The sequence below is a fragment of the Mesocricetus auratus genome, unplaced genomic scaffold, assembly GCF_017639785.1.
Source record: "Mesocricetus auratus isolate SY011 unplaced genomic scaffold, BCM_Maur_2.0 Super-Scaffold_100014, whole genome shotgun sequence".
NCBI classification, from domain to species: domain Eukaryota; kingdom Metazoa; phylum Chordata; class Mammalia; order Rodentia; family Cricetidae; genus Mesocricetus; species Mesocricetus auratus.
In genome coordinates, this window is record NW_024429197.1 from 16,579,830 (window position 1) to 16,596,825 (window position 16,996).

The 16,996-nt window shown below is 40.8% G+C and overlaps 1 protein-coding gene across 2 annotated transcripts in view; it reads left to right on the forward strand.

The window, feature by feature from the left end:
* The window catches only part of Ago4 (argonaute RISC component 4), a 56,624-nt gene that overhangs the window by 10,404 nt on the left and 29,224 nt on the right, over positions 1-16,996 (forward strand). For both annotated transcript variants that reach the window (XM_040756627.1, XM_040756628.1), the window contains exons 3-13: positions 2,250-2,370; positions 5,456-5,637; positions 5,789-5,925; positions 6,004-6,138; positions 7,366-7,453; positions 10,516-10,663; positions 10,985-11,104; positions 11,190-11,318; positions 11,535-11,668; positions 13,049-13,233; positions 14,521-14,680. In XM_040756627.1, coding sequence (XP_040612561.1) covers positions 2,250-2,370; positions 5,456-5,637; positions 5,789-5,925; positions 6,004-6,138; positions 7,366-7,453; positions 10,516-10,663; positions 10,985-11,104; positions 11,190-11,318; positions 11,535-11,668; positions 13,049-13,233; positions 14,521-14,680 — 1,539 coding nt within the window. The remainder of the gene's footprint in view (positions 1-2,249; positions 2,371-5,455; positions 5,638-5,788; positions 5,926-6,003; positions 6,139-7,365; positions 7,454-10,515; positions 10,664-10,984; positions 11,105-11,189; positions 11,319-11,534; positions 11,669-13,048; positions 13,234-14,520; positions 14,681-16,996) is intronic.

A 16,996-nucleotide genomic window follows, 5' to 3' on the forward strand; every position in this document is an offset into this window, starting at 1 on the left:
ATTCCTTTGATGTTAGCTATATGGGGAGTTGTGAGCTGCCCAATATGGGTGCTGGGAACCAAATCTTTACTCTTAACTGCTTAGTCACCTTTTCAGTCCCAGGATATGCTAAACATGCTAAGGTCATGACATTTATTAGATGTAAGAATATGTGAAATTGGATTCAGGGGAGGTGTGAGCTGGAAATAAGCATTTGAGTCATGAGTATTGCTGGTAAAGCTGTGATGCTGAATGAGATCCATATAGTAAGTGAGCATACCACTCCTTGAGGACTGGGGTTGTAGGTGTAGGCCACCATACCTGGTTCAACACAAACTGGTTTGAGTGTTCACTGTGTAACAGGTATTATTCTGTGAGGTTCTGTAGCAGAGAATTCTTGCCTTTCAGCTGGAATTACAATCTTTCAATAACTTAGCAGAATGATGAACACAAAGGGAAAGAGGAATGGCATGCCATTTCTAGGTCTTTTAGAAAACATAGAGTTGTTCCGAGTTGTTCCTTTGGCCATATATGAATGAATACATAGGAAAGGTGAAATTGTTGGCATCAGGGGAATGGGTGCTGTCCAAAAACAAACACAAGTATTACCATCCGTGCAAGTCAAAAAAGTCTCCGCTGTTACCCAGAATGCTCTTGACGTTGCTGGGTAACAGAATGCAAACAAATGAAGGACAAGATTCTTTCCAAGAGAATGAGCTTACTGAACATATTAAGTTCCCGAAAAATCATGAAATAATACAATTAAAAAAAGAAGGAAGTCGGCCGGGTGGTGGTGGCGCATGCCTTTAATCCCAGCACTCAGGTGGCAGAGGCAAGCGGATCTCTGTGAGTTCGAGGCCAGCCTGGTCTACAGAGCGAGTTCCAGGACAGCCTCCAAAGCCACAGAGAAACCCTGTCTCAAAAAACCAAAAAAACAAAACAAAACAAAACAAAACAAAAGGACGTCAAAGAGAAAGTGTCTGTGTTCAGCTGACATTGCACTGCCTCCACACAGAGGTGCACACTGAGAACTGATGCACAGGAGCACACTGCTGGAGTCTTCCCGTGACTTCATAACAAAATAGGTGCAGGAGAGGGAAGGACCCTCTAGACTGGGGAGGAGATGCTTGTGTCTTTGGGACGTTTACATATTCTAATGATCAAAACTTGGTAAGTCAGCAAATAAAACATCATTTATTAGATGGTAATAAGTGCAATGAAAATAAAGCACGGATGGGGGCCAGAACTGTAGCTCAGTAGTAGAATGCCTACCACAATCCACAAAGCCCTAGGATTGATCTCCAAGACTATGTAAACCAGGTATGGTGGTGTAGATTTGTCATCTCCGTACTTAATATCAGGAGTTCAAAACCAGTCTAGCCTACATGAGACCCTGTTTCAAAGAAAATAATAAAAAACAATAATAATAAAAGGAAAAACTTGTCCTTTTCTAATATGGAAATAATATATAATTCTCAAATTAGCTTTGTTTGTTTTTTCTTTTTCAAGATTTATTTATTATGCATATGGTATGCCTTCGGGCCAGAAGAGGGCACCAGATCATTACAGACAGCTGTGAGTCACCAGCATGTGCTTGCTGGGAATTGACCTCAGGACCTCTAGAAGAGCAGCACTTTCAGGACCTCTGGAAGTGCTCTTAACCTCTGAGCCATCTCTCCAGCCCCCGTTTGCTTGTTTTTTCGAGACAGGGTTTCTCTGTTTTGCTTTTGGAGCCTGTCCTGGAACTAGCTTTTGTAGACCAGGCTGGTCTCAAACTCACAGAGATCCGCCTGCCTCTACCTCCCAAGTGCTGGGATTAAAGGTGTGTGCCACCACTGCCCAGCATAGATTATTCTTATAAAGCTATAGTTAATTTATTTCTATATGGTTTTCTTCTGCCATGCAGGTTCTAGGATTGGTAGCAGGCACCTTTAATCTGCTGAACCATTTCATTGGTCCACCTTTATTTTTTTATTTTTTTGGAGACCAGGTATCATGCAGTTCAAGCTGGTCTCAAACACAGTATTTAGCCAAGGATGACTCTGAACTCTGAATCTCCTACCTGCGCCTTCCAGTGTTGGTCACAGTATGTCCTATGTGCTCACTTGTTTTTGCTTACATTATTTTTTTTCATTACTTGAGTCAGCTTTGTGACTTTAACCTTTTTGTAGTGGCCCCTCACAGAGTTTAGATGAAGGAATGGTGACACTTTGCTTTCTGCTGCTGATGACTTCTCAAAGCTAACTGCCACTGTCTCCATTACTATTAAGGGAGGTGGTAGACACTATGGTACGACACTTCAAGATGCAAATATTTGGGGATCGGCAGCCTGGCTATGATGGCAAAAGAAACATGTACACAGCACATCCACTGCCAATTGGACGGGATAGAGTAAGTGTTAACAGCAAGGAACTATAGGTTATGTAATAGTAACTGCAGATGACTGAATACTTTGCTTTCTGGTCACTCATCAGTTCTTTTATTGCTTTAGTAATTGATTGTATGGAAGCATGTGCATGCCACAGTGCGTGTGAGTTGGTTCTTTCCATCTCCCATGTGGCTTTCAAGAGACTGAATTCCAGTTGTCAGGCTTGTCTGAGCCATTTGCCAGCTTCCTCCTCCTCCTGTTCTTCCTCTTCTTCTGAGACCTGAACTGGGGGCTTCACACGCAGCTTGATCTCCAGCTGCTGGGTGGTTGCTCTAACGCTGAGCAACACTCACAGCCTCCTTCACTCAGTTCTTAGAGTTTTTTCATTGTGATGATGGATTGATTGCACTTTCCACATTATTGCCTCTTAGTTAAATTGATTAAAGATGAGAGGAGTACTAGGCTTACACTGATTTTTGTCATCTTTACAGATAGTCCACATTTTTCACATTAACCAAGTACTTTAACAAAGTTCTGCCTAAATATAACAGTGGGATTTTTATGACTTCATTTATGAAAATAATACCACAGTACTTTCTTAAACATTTATTTTAATATTCAAAAAAGTGCCAAATATGGTGTTACATATTTTTTGTTTTGATTTTTGTTTTTACGAGACAGGGTTTCTCTGTATTGTTTTGGAGGCTGTAGGTCCAGCCTGGCCTCGAACTCACAGAGATCCGCCTGCCTCTGCCTCCCGAGTGCTGGGATTAAAGGCGTGCGCCACCACCGCCCGGCTGGTGTTACACATTTTTAATCCTAGCACTCAGGAGACAAAGGCAGGTATAGCTCTGTGAATTCCAAGCTAGTGTGGTCTACCTAGCAAGTTCCAGGCCAGCCAGGGCTGCATAGCGTCTCTTAGTTAAAAACAAACAAACCAAAAATAAAGAGGGGAAAAAAAAGTATTTTTAAAAATGGTATGCTTTTCTAGGTGGTGGCGGCACACACTTTTAATTTCAGCACTTGGGAGACAGAGGCAGGTGAATCTCTGTGAGTTCGAGGCCAGCCTGGTCTATAAAATGAGTTCCAGGACAGCAAGGGCTGTTATACAGAGAAACTCTGTCTCAAATATATATATAATTTTTATTACATTTATGTGCATGGCAGTATGGAAGCTTGTGCACATGTACATGTGGTGTCCACAGAAGTCAGAAGAGGGCATCAACTTTCCTGGAGCTAGAGTTATAGGATATTGTAAGCTCTAGTATTTTAATATTAGAGGTGCTGGAATGGCTTGGTGGGTGTAATTTAAGCCAGATAACCTGGATTCAGTCCCAGGGAACTATAGGGTGGAAGGAGAGAACAGCCTTCCACAGGTTGTCCTCTAACCTCCACACATGTGCCATACCACATACTAACCTACAAACATGTACACACATAAACGAATGAGTAAATAGACATGATAAAACATTTGTAAGAGGTACTGAAGAGATGGCTCAGCAGTTAAGAGCATTTACTGCTATTTCTAAGGTTTAAGGTTGGTTCCCAGGATTAACACCAAGCAGCACAGCTGCTGTTAATTCAGCTCCAGGAAGTCTATCTTTCTTTTTGGCTTCCATGGGAACATGTACTTATACACAAAAATAGACAAGGAAGTAAATATTCTAAAAATTGGCTTTTAAAAGTAGCTTTAAATTTAAAAAGGTAAGGTTGGAGAGCTGGCTCAGTAGTTAAGAACACTTGTTGCTTTTGCAACGAATCCAGGTTCAATTCCAAGCACCTATGTGCTGCTGGCTCATAACCATTTGTAATTCCAGTTCCAGGAAAACCAATACCTTCTTCCTATTTCCTTGGGCATCAGGCATGTATGTGCTACATATACGTATGTCCAGGCAAAACACCATACACATAAAATAAAATTCTAAAAGGTGGAATGACACTCACCTAACATCCACAAGGCTCTGAACTTAATTCTTAGAACCACAAACATTTTCATTTATTTAAGTCAAATTTATAAGTAATATATGAATGCATGTACCTTTTAGACTTATTAGGCAATCCACAAAAACTATGACTTTTTGATGTTCCTGCGGTTTGTACCTTTCAATTCCATTTTCCTTGTTAAGGTCCCATATTGCTATGTGTCACTTTAAATATTTTGTGGGTGTTATCTTCTTACATATATGTTTATGTAAATGCTTATTTTTTGCATATCACCCTGTGATTTCTTTCTTTCTTTTCTTTTTTTAATTTTTTTTGGTTTTTCGAGACAGGGTTTCTCTATATTGCTTTGGAGGCTGTCCTGGAACTCACTCTGTAGACCAGGCTGGCCTCAAACTCCCAGAGATCCACCTGCCTCTGCCTCCCGAGTACTGGGATTAAAGGCGTGCACCACCAACGCCTGACACTTTTTTTTAAACAGTATGTCTAGGTGTTGTTTCCATTTATATACAATTAAATATACCTTACTATATTTTCTAACTCAAGACAAAACTTTTTTGAGATATGGCTCAGTCTTGTCTATAGTCCTCCCACATCAGCCTCCTGAGTGCTGGCTTTATAGGCATGAATAACAACCCATTTTTTAAAGGGCATTTACGTTGTTGTGCATCTGTCACCTTGTCTTTCTATGTCATACTTGTTCTTCCATGTCAAGTTTATTTCACTTAGCATAATGTTTGCAAGTTTCACCCACATTGTAGTATCTTCCTTATTTATTTTTAAATTTTCATTTATTTACTTATTTGTGTGCATGTATGCATGGGTGTATGGTGAGTCCATGCCTGCTGTGGTGTGCATATGGAGGTTAGAAGACAACTTGTAGGAGTTGGGTCTCTCCTTCTACCATATGGGGCCCCAAAATCAAACTCAGGTTTTTAGGCTTGGTGGTAACAGTATTTACCTACTACTCCATCCCTATGGTCCCTTATTTTTAATTATTGTATAATATTTTTTATTACATTATTCTTTTATAGACAATTACATTGCTCCCAATGGTATACAATTATAAAAAGTGTTAAGATATTCATTATGCATAAGCCATAATGGAATATTCCTGGGGTTTTTCCCACAACCTTTATAAACATGTTTCTATGTATTTTTCCCTAGGTTGACATGGAGGTGACCCTCCCAGGTGAGGGTAAAGACCAAACTTTCAAAGTGTCTGTGCAATGGGTGTCAGTTGTGAGCCTTCAGTTGCTTTTAGAAGCTTTAGCTGGGCACCTGAATGAAGTCCCAGATGACTCAGTACAAGCACTTGATGTTATTACAAGGCATCTCCCCTCTATGAGGTTAGTACCTTTCTTTGGATCCCTTTCCACAAATGTCAGGCTTTTTGACAGATTGCACTTAGTTATACAAAGGTTCTGACATAAGTCACAGTTCAAACTTGACTGACCTCAAAATGCTTTGCATGAAGTATTCAAACCCTTGTCTCTTCAGGTATACTCCGGTGGGCCGTTCTTTTTTCTCACCTCCTGAAGGCTATTACCACCCTCTGGGAGGCGGCAGAGAGGTCTGGTTCGGCTTCCATCAGTCTGTGCGACCTGCCATGTGGAATATGATGCTCAACATTGATGGTGAGTTAGAACTCTGTTTGATTGATTTGGACCCTCTTCTTTTCCTTGATGCTAAGTATCCTTTTCTGTGTTGGTTAGTATCCGCAACTGCTTTCTACCGGGCCCAGCCTATCATTGAGTTCATGTGTGAGGTTTTAGACATTCAGAACATCAATGAACAGACGAAACCTCTAACAGACTCCCAGCGTGTCAAGTTTACCAAAGAAATTAGAGGTAGGTATTTATGCTAATGTCATCTTGGAGTGAGTGCAACACAGCGCAAGTGATCTGAGCTTGAGCGAGGCACACCTGGGTTCTCTTCCTAGCTGTGGGTCTTTGGATAAGTTTTTTTTTTTTTTTAATGGTTTTTCAAGACAGGGTTTCTCTGTGTAACATCCCCCTGGCTGTCCTGGAACTTGCTCTGTAGTCCAGGCTGGCCTTGAACTCACAGAGATCCACCTGCCTCTGCCTCCTGAAGGCTGAGATTAAAGACAAGTGCCACTCAGCCCAGTTTTGGGTAAGTTCTTTAGCCATGTTAGCCACAGAATCTCAGTATACATTTAGACTTGAAAAAAGACAGCAGAACATACTGATGCTTATAAATATTTATTGAATGAACTAATAAATCCAGTTATATAGTCAGGCATGGCATTGCATGCCTGTAATCTCAGCAGTCAGGAAACTGTGGCAGTAAGATTACAATTTCAAGGGGCTGGAGAGATGGCTCACCAAAGGTCCTAAGTTCAATTCCCAGCAACCACATGGTGGCTCACAACCATCTGTAATGAGATCTGGTGCCCTCTTCTGTCCTACAGACATGCAGAGCATGCATAATAAATAAATCTTTAAAAAATTACAATTTCAAGACTAATTTGGCTGGGTGTTGGTGGCGCATGCCTTTAATTCCAGCACTCAGGAGGCAGAGGCAGGCGGATCTCTGGGAGTTCCAGGCCAGCTTGGTCTACAGAGCGAGTTCCAGGACAGCCTCCAAAACAATACAGAGAAACCCTTTTTCAAAAAACCAAAAAAAGAAAAAGAAAAAGACTATTCTGAACTATGTAGAGAGACTCTGTCTCAAAAGCAAAAATTGGTTGAATATCATACATCTTTTTGCCTTTATATGATAAAATTGTCTCCACATTCTTGCAGTTTTTACCCTGTATTAAGTTACTGACTTTGTGTGTATGTGGAGAAATCTTTGTTATCTGCAGTAGGTAAAGAGAGAATGAGAATTCTTTCCAAAGTAATGTGCTCCTTGCCTTTTTGTTTGCTTTTTTGAAACAGAGTCTCACTTTGTTGCTCTGCCTGGCCTAGAACTCACTCTATAGATCAGGCTGACCTCTAACTCAGAGATCTGCCAGCCTCTGCCTCCTGACTTTTTGAGGACAAACATTTGAATTTGATTTTGTCACTATGATTTTGATTAAAACTGGTATTCTAGCTATTTTTTTTATTCTTCAGGTCTCAAAGTTGAAGTGACTCATTGTGGACAGATGAAACGAAAATACCGAGTTTGTAATGTGACAAGACGACCAGCCAGCCATCAAACGTATGCTGTTCACATCTAAAATAATATGGTAGCCATAAATGATGGTTTGTACCTGTAATCTCAGTACTTGGGAGATTGAGGCAGGAGAATTGCTGTGAGTTCAAGGCCAGCCTGAGCCATCCCAAGAGACCCTGTCTCAAAAAGTGAAAAATCTCAAAATCACAGAAAAAACATCAGAAGAAATCCAAGATAACAATAAAATATGGTAGCAATTTGATACTTGAGGAAGCTACTGAATGTCACTTGCAAAGACTACACAGTAGTGTGGTTGGGGAATCACAGGAATTGTCACTTACCACAAAAGCCTTAAAATATTTTAGATATTTGTTGAACAGTTGTTTGGTTTACCTTTTGAACCAAGTATATTAAACATAGACCAACCTGCATTTAATCACCAGAGGCTGGGGAGATGGTCAATGCTTACAGTACCTACAGTATAGGTATGAATACCTGAGTTTGGATCTCTATTGCCTACATAAAAGCATGGCATGGTTGTGAACATCTGTCATCCCAGTGCCCGTGGAGAGAGATGGAAGATCTCCAGAACTTTCTGGTCAGTCAGCCTAATCAGTAGGTGCAATTTAGGTTCAGTGAGAGACTCTGTCTCAAAAGAGTAAGAATGATAGAAGATACTTGATGTTGATCCCTGATATCCATGCACACACACATGTACACACACACTGCATACATGTATATACAAACAAAACAGAATTTTTAAAAGAATACAATTGTCATTTATTACAATTAGCATAAATTATTATACTGTTATAATTCTCAGTACTTGATGACTCAGTCTAGCCATCATACAGACTCCTGTGGGAAGACAAATACTGCTTTGCATATTTGTGCAGTTGTCTCTTATTTTATAGCTTGATGTTACTCCCAATTATTGTGTGTCCTGTCTCCAGTCTGTTTGGAAGTGCCTATAAAATTACTATATATGGCAGATTCATTCTTGTAATCAGGATCATTAAACTTGTCTCTCTCTCTCTCTCTCTCTCTCTCTCTCTCTCTCTCTCACACACACACACACACACACCAGTATGCCATAGTATATGTGTGAAAGTTAGAGGAAACTTTTAAGAGTTTGTTCTCTATTTCTACTGTATGATCTCAGGGTTGAACTCATGATATTTGGCTTCTAAAGTGAGGTTTTCATACTGTTTCACCCATCTCCCCAATTTGTATGTGTAGTCTTGTCACCTCCAAACTGCATAATTTGCCCTGGCTTAGGGATCTGAAAACTTGGAGGTCTAAAAATAACTATACTCTGGTCATTTAGAAAAAGTTTGTCTTAGCCAGGCGTTGGTGGTGCATGCCTTTAATCCCAGCACTCAGGAGGCAGAGGCAGGTGGATCTCTGTGAGTTCGAGGCCAGCCTGGTCTACAAAGCAAGTTCCAGGACAGCCTCCAAAACAATACAGAGAAACCTTGTCTCGGAAAAAAAGAAAGAAAAGAAAGAAAAGAAAAAGTTTGTCTTAAGCAAAGAAAAGTATATGGATGACTCCACGTGCTTATTTGAATTTACTCATCTCAGTAGCCAGCAAGATGGGCTGTAGAGTAGGCCCAGTGCTTAGAACTTGTTATTATGGCAGAAGATCTGGATACACTTCCAAGCATACACATGGCAGCTCACAGCTGTCCATAACTCTAGTTCCAAGGGATCAGTGACCCTCTACTGACCTCTGAGGCACCAGGTGTGCACATGGTGGACATATATATATCCAGTCTGGCCTCAAACTTGAAGTGGTTCTCCTTCCTCACACTCTTGAGTACTAGGTTTCAGGTGTGAGCCACTACACCTAGATCTTCTTTTGTGGAAAAATAAATAAATTTTGTATTAGCATTTTTTTTGCTCAGCTTCAACAAACATTGAAATTTCTATGTTTTGGTACATTGCTAAAATGACTTAATTGAAAATAATCAGACCTTTTTTTTTCTTTTTTTTTTTTTTTTTTTTGGTGGTGGTGAGGATTGAATGAAAGGCTTTATGCATTCTGCACATTCACTGTACCCCAGCCCTGACCGTTGTTCCTTTTTTTTTTTTTTCCAAGACAGGGTTTCTCTGTGGCTTTGGAGGCTGTCCTGGAACTCGCTCTTGTAGACCAGGCTGGTCTCAGACTCACAGAGATCCACCTGCCTCTGCCTCCTGAGTGCTAGGATTAAAGGCATGTGCCCCTTGTTCATTTTTTTTTTTTTTTACAGTTTATTTACTGTAAAGGGAAGCCTTCCCGCCAGCCTGGTTCCAGAGCCGCATCAGTCCCAAATAAACATACAGGAGGCTATATTAATTATGAAGCTGTTGGCCTTGCTTGTTTCTTACTGGCTAGCTCTGACTTAAGTAATTACCCCATAATTGTTAATCTAAGTATTTCTCTTACTGGAGAATAGTTCCGGGTTTCCTACCCCATGGCGTTACATCTTGACTTCCTCCGTTTCTCCTTCCCAGAGTCCTCCTGGACTCCTAGTCCCACCTTTCTTGGTTTCCTATTGGCCAACAGTGCTTTATTGACATATACACAGGACTTCCCCCATCAATTTACTTATTCTTGTGTGCATGCATTCTCTCTCTCTCTCTCTCTCTCTCTCTCTCTCTCTCTCTCTCTCTCTCTCTCTCTCTCTGTGTGTGTGTGTGTGTGTGTGTGTGTGTGTGTGTGTCTCCTCATGTGAAAGTCAGGGAACAGTTTACTGGAGTTCTTCCGTCACATAGGTCTCAGGAATTGAACTAGGTTGTCAGACTTGGTAGCAAGTATCTTGACCTAATGAGCCATCCATCTTGCTGCCTCTCCCAACTCCTTTTTGAGAATCTTATATAGCCCAGGCTGGCCTCAAACTTCCTATGTATATGAGGATGACCTTGAACTCCTGATTCTCCTTCCTCCATCTCCTAAATGATGGAATTATTATTATTTTTTTTAATGTAGTACTGGAAATCAGACAAGTTTTCTGCCCACTGAGCTACATCCTCAGCCTTTGTTTCTTAAGTGACTAATCAACACAGAAGATGTTTGCTTGCTTGTTAAAAATAAAGTAAAAGCTCTTAATAAACTTTCTTTCCTCTAGCTTTCCTTTACAGCTAGAAAATGGTCAAGCTATGGAATGTACAGTAGCTCAGTATTTTAAGCAAAAGTACAGTCTGCAGCTGAAGTACCCCCATCTTCCCTGTCTTCAAGTGGGACAAGAGCAAAAGCATACATACTTGCCACTTGAGGTAAGCAAAATGAGCCAATCTCCTGAATTAATTTTTCTTTAAAAAAAAAAGTGTTCATGCCTTTAATCGTAGCACTGGGGAGGCAGAGGCAGGAGTTTGAGATCAACTTGGTCTACAAAGTGAGTTCCAGGATGACTAGGGCTACATAGAACCTGTCTTGAAAAACAAACAAAAAGTGTTTTAAACTAGAGGTAGAATTTAGTCTTTTTGAAGTATTTTGTGTATAGAACTTTATAACTATTTTTCCCCTGGAAATAGGCAAAGACTTCGGGTATAGAAGTCCATTTCTATAAAACCTAGCTTCTCTTTGTCTCCTTGCAGGTCTGTAATATAGTGGCAGGACAGAGATGTATAAAGAAGCTCACAGACAATCAGACATCCACAATGATAAAAGCCACAGCAAGATCTGCTCCTGATAGACAGGAAGAAATCAGTAGACTGGTCAGTAAGATGTGGTCTTCAGAATCAACAATCCTGAGGGCACAGTTCTTGTTTGGTTTTATATGCAGGTTTTCCCATTCCTTAGGTGAAGAGTAACAGCATGGTGGGTGGGCCTGACCCATACCTGAAGGAATTTGGGATTGTTGTCCATAATGAGATGACGGAGCTCACAGGCAGGGTGCTTCCAGCTCCGATGCTGCAGTACGGAGGCCGGGTAAGCTTCTTCCATGCCATTCAAAACAAGGAAAAAGGAAAAAAAAAAAAAGACACAAATCACAAATTTGAATTTACCCGAAGTTGTGCTCATTATAATCTTCTGTATTCTGACTGTACCAAATAAAGTTTTGTTTGTTCCCTCTTCAGTATAAAAATGGTCTTAGATTGTAATATCTTTTCTCTTTTCTTTTGTTTCTTTTTTGTTTTTTTAAAGAATAAAACAGTAGCCACACCCAACCAGGGTGTCTGGGACATGCGAGGAAAGCAGTTTTATGCTGGCATTGAAATTAAAGTTTGGGCAGTGGCTTGTTTTGCGCCTCAGAAACAATGTAGGGAAGATTTACTAAAGTGAGTATCCCATTCTCAGCTCAGTAATAACCCTTCTAGATATAAAATACCATCTCTATGTGAATGTGCTGGGTACCCTGGCACTGACGCCCATGGTGATGCCATCTGACTCTACAGAAGAGACCCTGTGCTCTATGGCAAACTCTAGAATTCTTTGAGAATCTGACTCAGTAGAAATTTGTGTGTGACAAATGGCTGAAGCAATGCTATTTGGAAAATTCTTCAATTCTTAGGAGTTTCCATTGGTATTTCTGGTTAAAAAAAAAAAAAGGCTTGCAGCCGGGCGTTGGTGGCACACGCCTTTAATCCCAGCACTCGGGAGGCAGAGGCAGGCGGATCTCTGTGAGTTCGAGGCCAGCCTGGTCTACACAGTGAGTTCCAGGACAGCCTCCAAAACAATACAGAGAAACCCTGTCTTGAAAAACCAAAAAAAAAAAAAAAAGGCTAGTTCATTTTTGGCAATTATAACTTAGTAGTGAGCTTGTTTTGCTCCAGGAAAACTGTCAAAGAGTATCGTGTCACCTCTTACAGATTCACCTTCTGGGTAATGAAATCAATGAGAAGTGTAAAGAAAACCAAGAAAGTAGAACTGGGGTGAAAAAAAAGGAATCCTGCAAGATTTTGGCAAATATACAAAATAAATTATGTTGCAGCTAGGTATAGTGGCACACATCTTTAATCCTAGCACTGGGAAGGCAGAGGCAGGTGGAACTCTTGAGTTTAAGGCTAACCTGATCTACCCAGCAAATTGCAGACCAGCTAGAGCTAAATTGTGAGACCCTGATTTAGGCATAGATTGAAATACTTTCTTAAATTCAAAATTTAAAACTTCAAAATGAAAAAAAATTAATGTTGATTTCTTGAATCAAACCTGTTACAAGTTTGTTTCTAATTCTAAACTTAAAAACTTGAGGATAGCATATTCACATGTTCTCAGTTGAATACAAGTTCACCTCTTTTCCTTTACCAGCCTTCGCAAAATATGTGTTACCTAAAACTATGACCCTCTGTTTTTTCAGTTCTGAATTACTTTGCGAGGGGAGTGGGCAGGAAAAGGAGTAGGAGGGAGAACTGTGTTGGAATGCAAAATGAAATTTAAAAAATTAACTTAAAAAATAATAAATGCTATTCTAGTCCCTAAGTCTCAGCTGAACCATCATAGACTGCTTGCTTAGCATATTTAAGGCTCTGGGCTTAATTTCCAGTACTACAAAAAATAGTAATAAAAATTCAGATTGATGATTTGGTAGCTTGCTAATACAAATTGTTCTGTTATGATTACAGTGGTCCAACTACCAATCTAATTTTGGCAACTGCTGAAAGATTTTTTTGTTTGCTTGTTTACGTATGAAAATGAAAGCACTGGTTCTATCTTAACAGGAGTTTCACTGACCAACTTCGTAAAATCTCCAAGGATGCCGGAATGCCCATCCAGGGTCAGCCATGTTTCTGCAAGTATGCACAAGGTGCAGACAGTGTGGAGCCCATGTTTAAACATCTGAAAATGACGTATGTGGGCCTGCAGCTAATAGTGGTTATCTTGCCTGGAAAAACACCAGTATATGGTATGAACCTTTTTAATGTTGAATGAGGGATGATTTTAAGTCCTAGGTTTGACAGGATAAGTTAGTGATGCCACAGCCCCAGCTCTCCATTCTCAGTGGTCTAAGCCACAGAGACTGTTGGTGTGTGTGTGGAGGGGACAGCTCAGTGCTAGAGTTCTTTGATCAGGGGGACATGACACGGCAACACTTTCTTCCTTTTCTTCCACCTCTCCCTTCCTGCCCTCTTTCTCTTTCTTGTTGAGCAAGATCTTATGTAGGTTAGGCTGGTCTTGAACTCATTCTGTGGTAGAGAATGACCTTGAACTTTGAACCGTACCTCCACCTCCCAATCCTAGGATTCTAGGAATGAACCTCTACACCTGATTTATGAGGTACTGGTGCTGAACCTAGGGTTTTGTACATGGTAGGGAAGTACTCTATCACCTGAACTACATCCAGGCCAAGATTTATTACCCTTTCCTGTTTTGTGTCTATTCATGATAGACAGTGGGCTCTGCTCCATATAAGGGCATCCTCCCTATTCCAAGACCCAACTTCATAAAGCAGACACTTTACAAGGTTGGTAACCACCATGTTTTTCTCTCTGCAGCTGGATACAACCAGCTTTAAGACCTTACCCAGCCTGCAGGGAGAAGGTGACTAGATAGGAAAAGCTGTGTGGGCCTTCTATAATTCAGGGAACTGGAAGAAGTAGAATATTCTGTCAGAAAGAATACTAGAGTGGGGAGAAGAGAGAGCAGTTGGGGTGGGGGAGGCACTGCTTCTAGAAGAGGATGTGCTTAGCTTGCATCTGCTGCTAAGAGTGGCACTGGGCTCTTCTCTTTGTTACCCTCCGTATAAAGCCTATAAGGACTGCAGGCCAGCCCTTAAGCTTTGTCAAACATCTGTGACCCTCTATTTGCTTCTTTTGTAACCTCCTATTTATCTGTAATGTTTCGAGAAAGAGAAAAGTAAAATTCAAAGGGCTGGTGTGTGCTCTGAGGAAGGAGGAGCCAGGAGATTAATTCTTTTACCAGACCAGTTCTGAGGGAGAAGAAACCTCAAGGGACCAAGCAAGTGGTGGCAGGGAGCACCGGAAGAATAAAGGAAGAGGGCTGGCTTCCAGAGTTGCCCTCAAGGCAGGACAGGGGAGGCTGCTTGGAGGGTGTTAGTAGATAAAGGTGCTGGCACTGAGATCTGCACCTAGCACTGTGTAGTCTGTGAGTGTTAATGTTTAGGACTTTTCCTTTACTCATGTTAGGTGACTAAGCATTTTAAAGGGAATTAATTTATTAACTTATTTTATAGCGGAAGTGAAACGTGTTGGAGATACCCTTTTAGGTATGGCCACACAGTGTGTCCAGGTCAAAAATGTTGTGAAGACCTCACCCCAAACCCTTTCCAACCTTTGCCTGAAGATAAACGCAAAGCTTGGAGGAATTAACAATGTACTTGTACCTCATCAAAGGTAAGGTCATGACTTGTTTTTCCTACTTTTATTTAAAATCTAAATTACGTGATTTATGATAAAGGACACACCTTCTAGCCAGATATGGTGGCACACACTATTACTTGGGGAAAATAAGGCAGGAGGATTGTGAAGTCCATGCCAGTCTAGGCCATATAGTGAGACCTTGTCTCAAAACAAAACAAAAAGGGATTTAGCTGGGTATGGTAGTGCATACTTTAATTCCAGCACTCAGGAGTCTGAAACAGGCCAATTGGTGTCTATGAGTTCCAGGCCAGCCTGATCTACATAGTGAGCTCCAAACCAGCCAAAGCTATACATTGAGACCCTGTCTCAAAAACAAAACAAAACCAAGGTCTGAGATGTACCTGAGTGGTAGAGCACTTGCCTAGTAGTGTATGCAAGGCCCTGGGTTCCATTCCCACCAGTGCAAAACTAATAAACCAAACACCTCAAATATGCATCTCAATGACTGCTTCTTATGAAGTGTGTATAAACCCATGTAGCCAACACCAGTAAGATTCTTCTTAGGTTTTCTCTCCCTACTTCAAATAGGTAACTCCCAGGGCCAGGACTATAGCTTACTGGCATAGTGCTTTCTGTTATGTGAAACCCCTAGTTATCTACAAACAGATAACCTGAAAAGAAACTGCTCTTCTGCCCTGCCAGTATAGATATAAATGGAATCACTGGTACAGTAAACTCTATTCATTCTCTCTCTCTCTCTCTTTCTCACCTACCCCCCCCATCTACCTGCCTCTACCTCCTGAATACTGGATTAAAGGTATGGGTCACTACACCTGGCTTATCTAACTTTTCTTAACATTGTATCTATGCGATTCACTTACATTGTTGCATTTAATTAATTTTTATTGCTATGGATTTTTTTTTGGTTTTTTGAGACAGGGTTTCTCTGTAGCTTTGGAGGCTGTCCTGGAACTCACTTTGTAGACCAGGCTGGCCTCGAACTCACAGAGATCCGCCTGCCTCTGCCTCTGGAGTGCTGGGATTAAAGGCGTGTGCCACCAACGCCCGGCTGCTATGGATTATTTTATTATGTAGATAAAAGCACATAATTCTGTCCTATGGTGGACATTATATATTCATTGTACAGTTCTACAGTATTGATGGATGTAAGCATTGTTTCTCTTGTGTGGGACTCCAGGTGGAATTGCTAGAAAATAGAGTTATAGAGAATACAGAGAATACATACATTTAGCCTTAATAGATGCAGTCAGGTATTTTTCCAACCTGTCTGTACCAATTTATATTTCCTCTGAAAGGTCTAGTCATCCCACATCTTTGCCAATACTTGGCAAGTTTTTTTTTTTTTTTTTTTTTTTTTTGGTTTTTGAGACAGCGTTTCTCTGTGTAGCTTTGGATCGGAGCCTATCCTGGCACTTGTTCTGTAGACCAGGCTGGCCTCGAATTCACAGAGATCTGCCTGCCTCTGCCTCCCAAGTACTGGGATTAAAGGCGTGCACCACTTGACAGTATTTTTAATTTTATACATTTTTATTAGAAGAAATAGTATCTTATTATTATTTCAATTTGCTTTCCTCTGATTGATGATGATAAATGTGTTCTAGCATAATTTGGGGGCATCTTTTGTAAGGAGCCAATTCAGTCCTTTTATCTAAAAGTCTGTCTGTCTTTGTTGTCTGTCTGTCTCTCTGTTGTGGGTCTTTTCTTTTTGTTTTGTTTGGTCTAGAAATAATTATCTGAAGATGACCTTAAGCCTCTACCTCCTGATTTGTTACTTATTTATATATCTATTTAAGACAGGCTCTGTATTGTCTAGATTCATTTTAAAGTGGAGGACTTTGGCTCAGTAGTTTGGAGAGATGGCTCAGTAGTTAAGATCTCTTACTGTTCCTGCAAAGGAATCGAGTTCAGTTCCAGGCACCTACATTAGGAAGCTCAAAACTGTCTGCAGCTCTAGTTCCATGAATCTGAAGCCTCTGAGGTTTAACTACACACATGTGGCACCTGTGAACTTATGCAGACAAACACACATCCAATTAAATGAATCTTGCCAGCCATGGTTGAGCACACCTTTAGTTGGAGGACTTGGGAGGCAGAAGACCTGTATAAATTCAAGGCCAGCCTGGTCTACATAGCGAGTTCCAGGATAGCCAGGGCTACATAGTGAGACCCTGCTTAAGTGATCTTGCTTCATAAGTAGCTGAGATTACAGGCATGCGCTACTATATCTACATCTAGAGAGATGGGGAGTGAGGGGGACTGAGATTCTGTAGCTCAGTGATAAGCACTTGATGCACATACACAAGGACAAGGTCTCCAGCACTCAAAAGG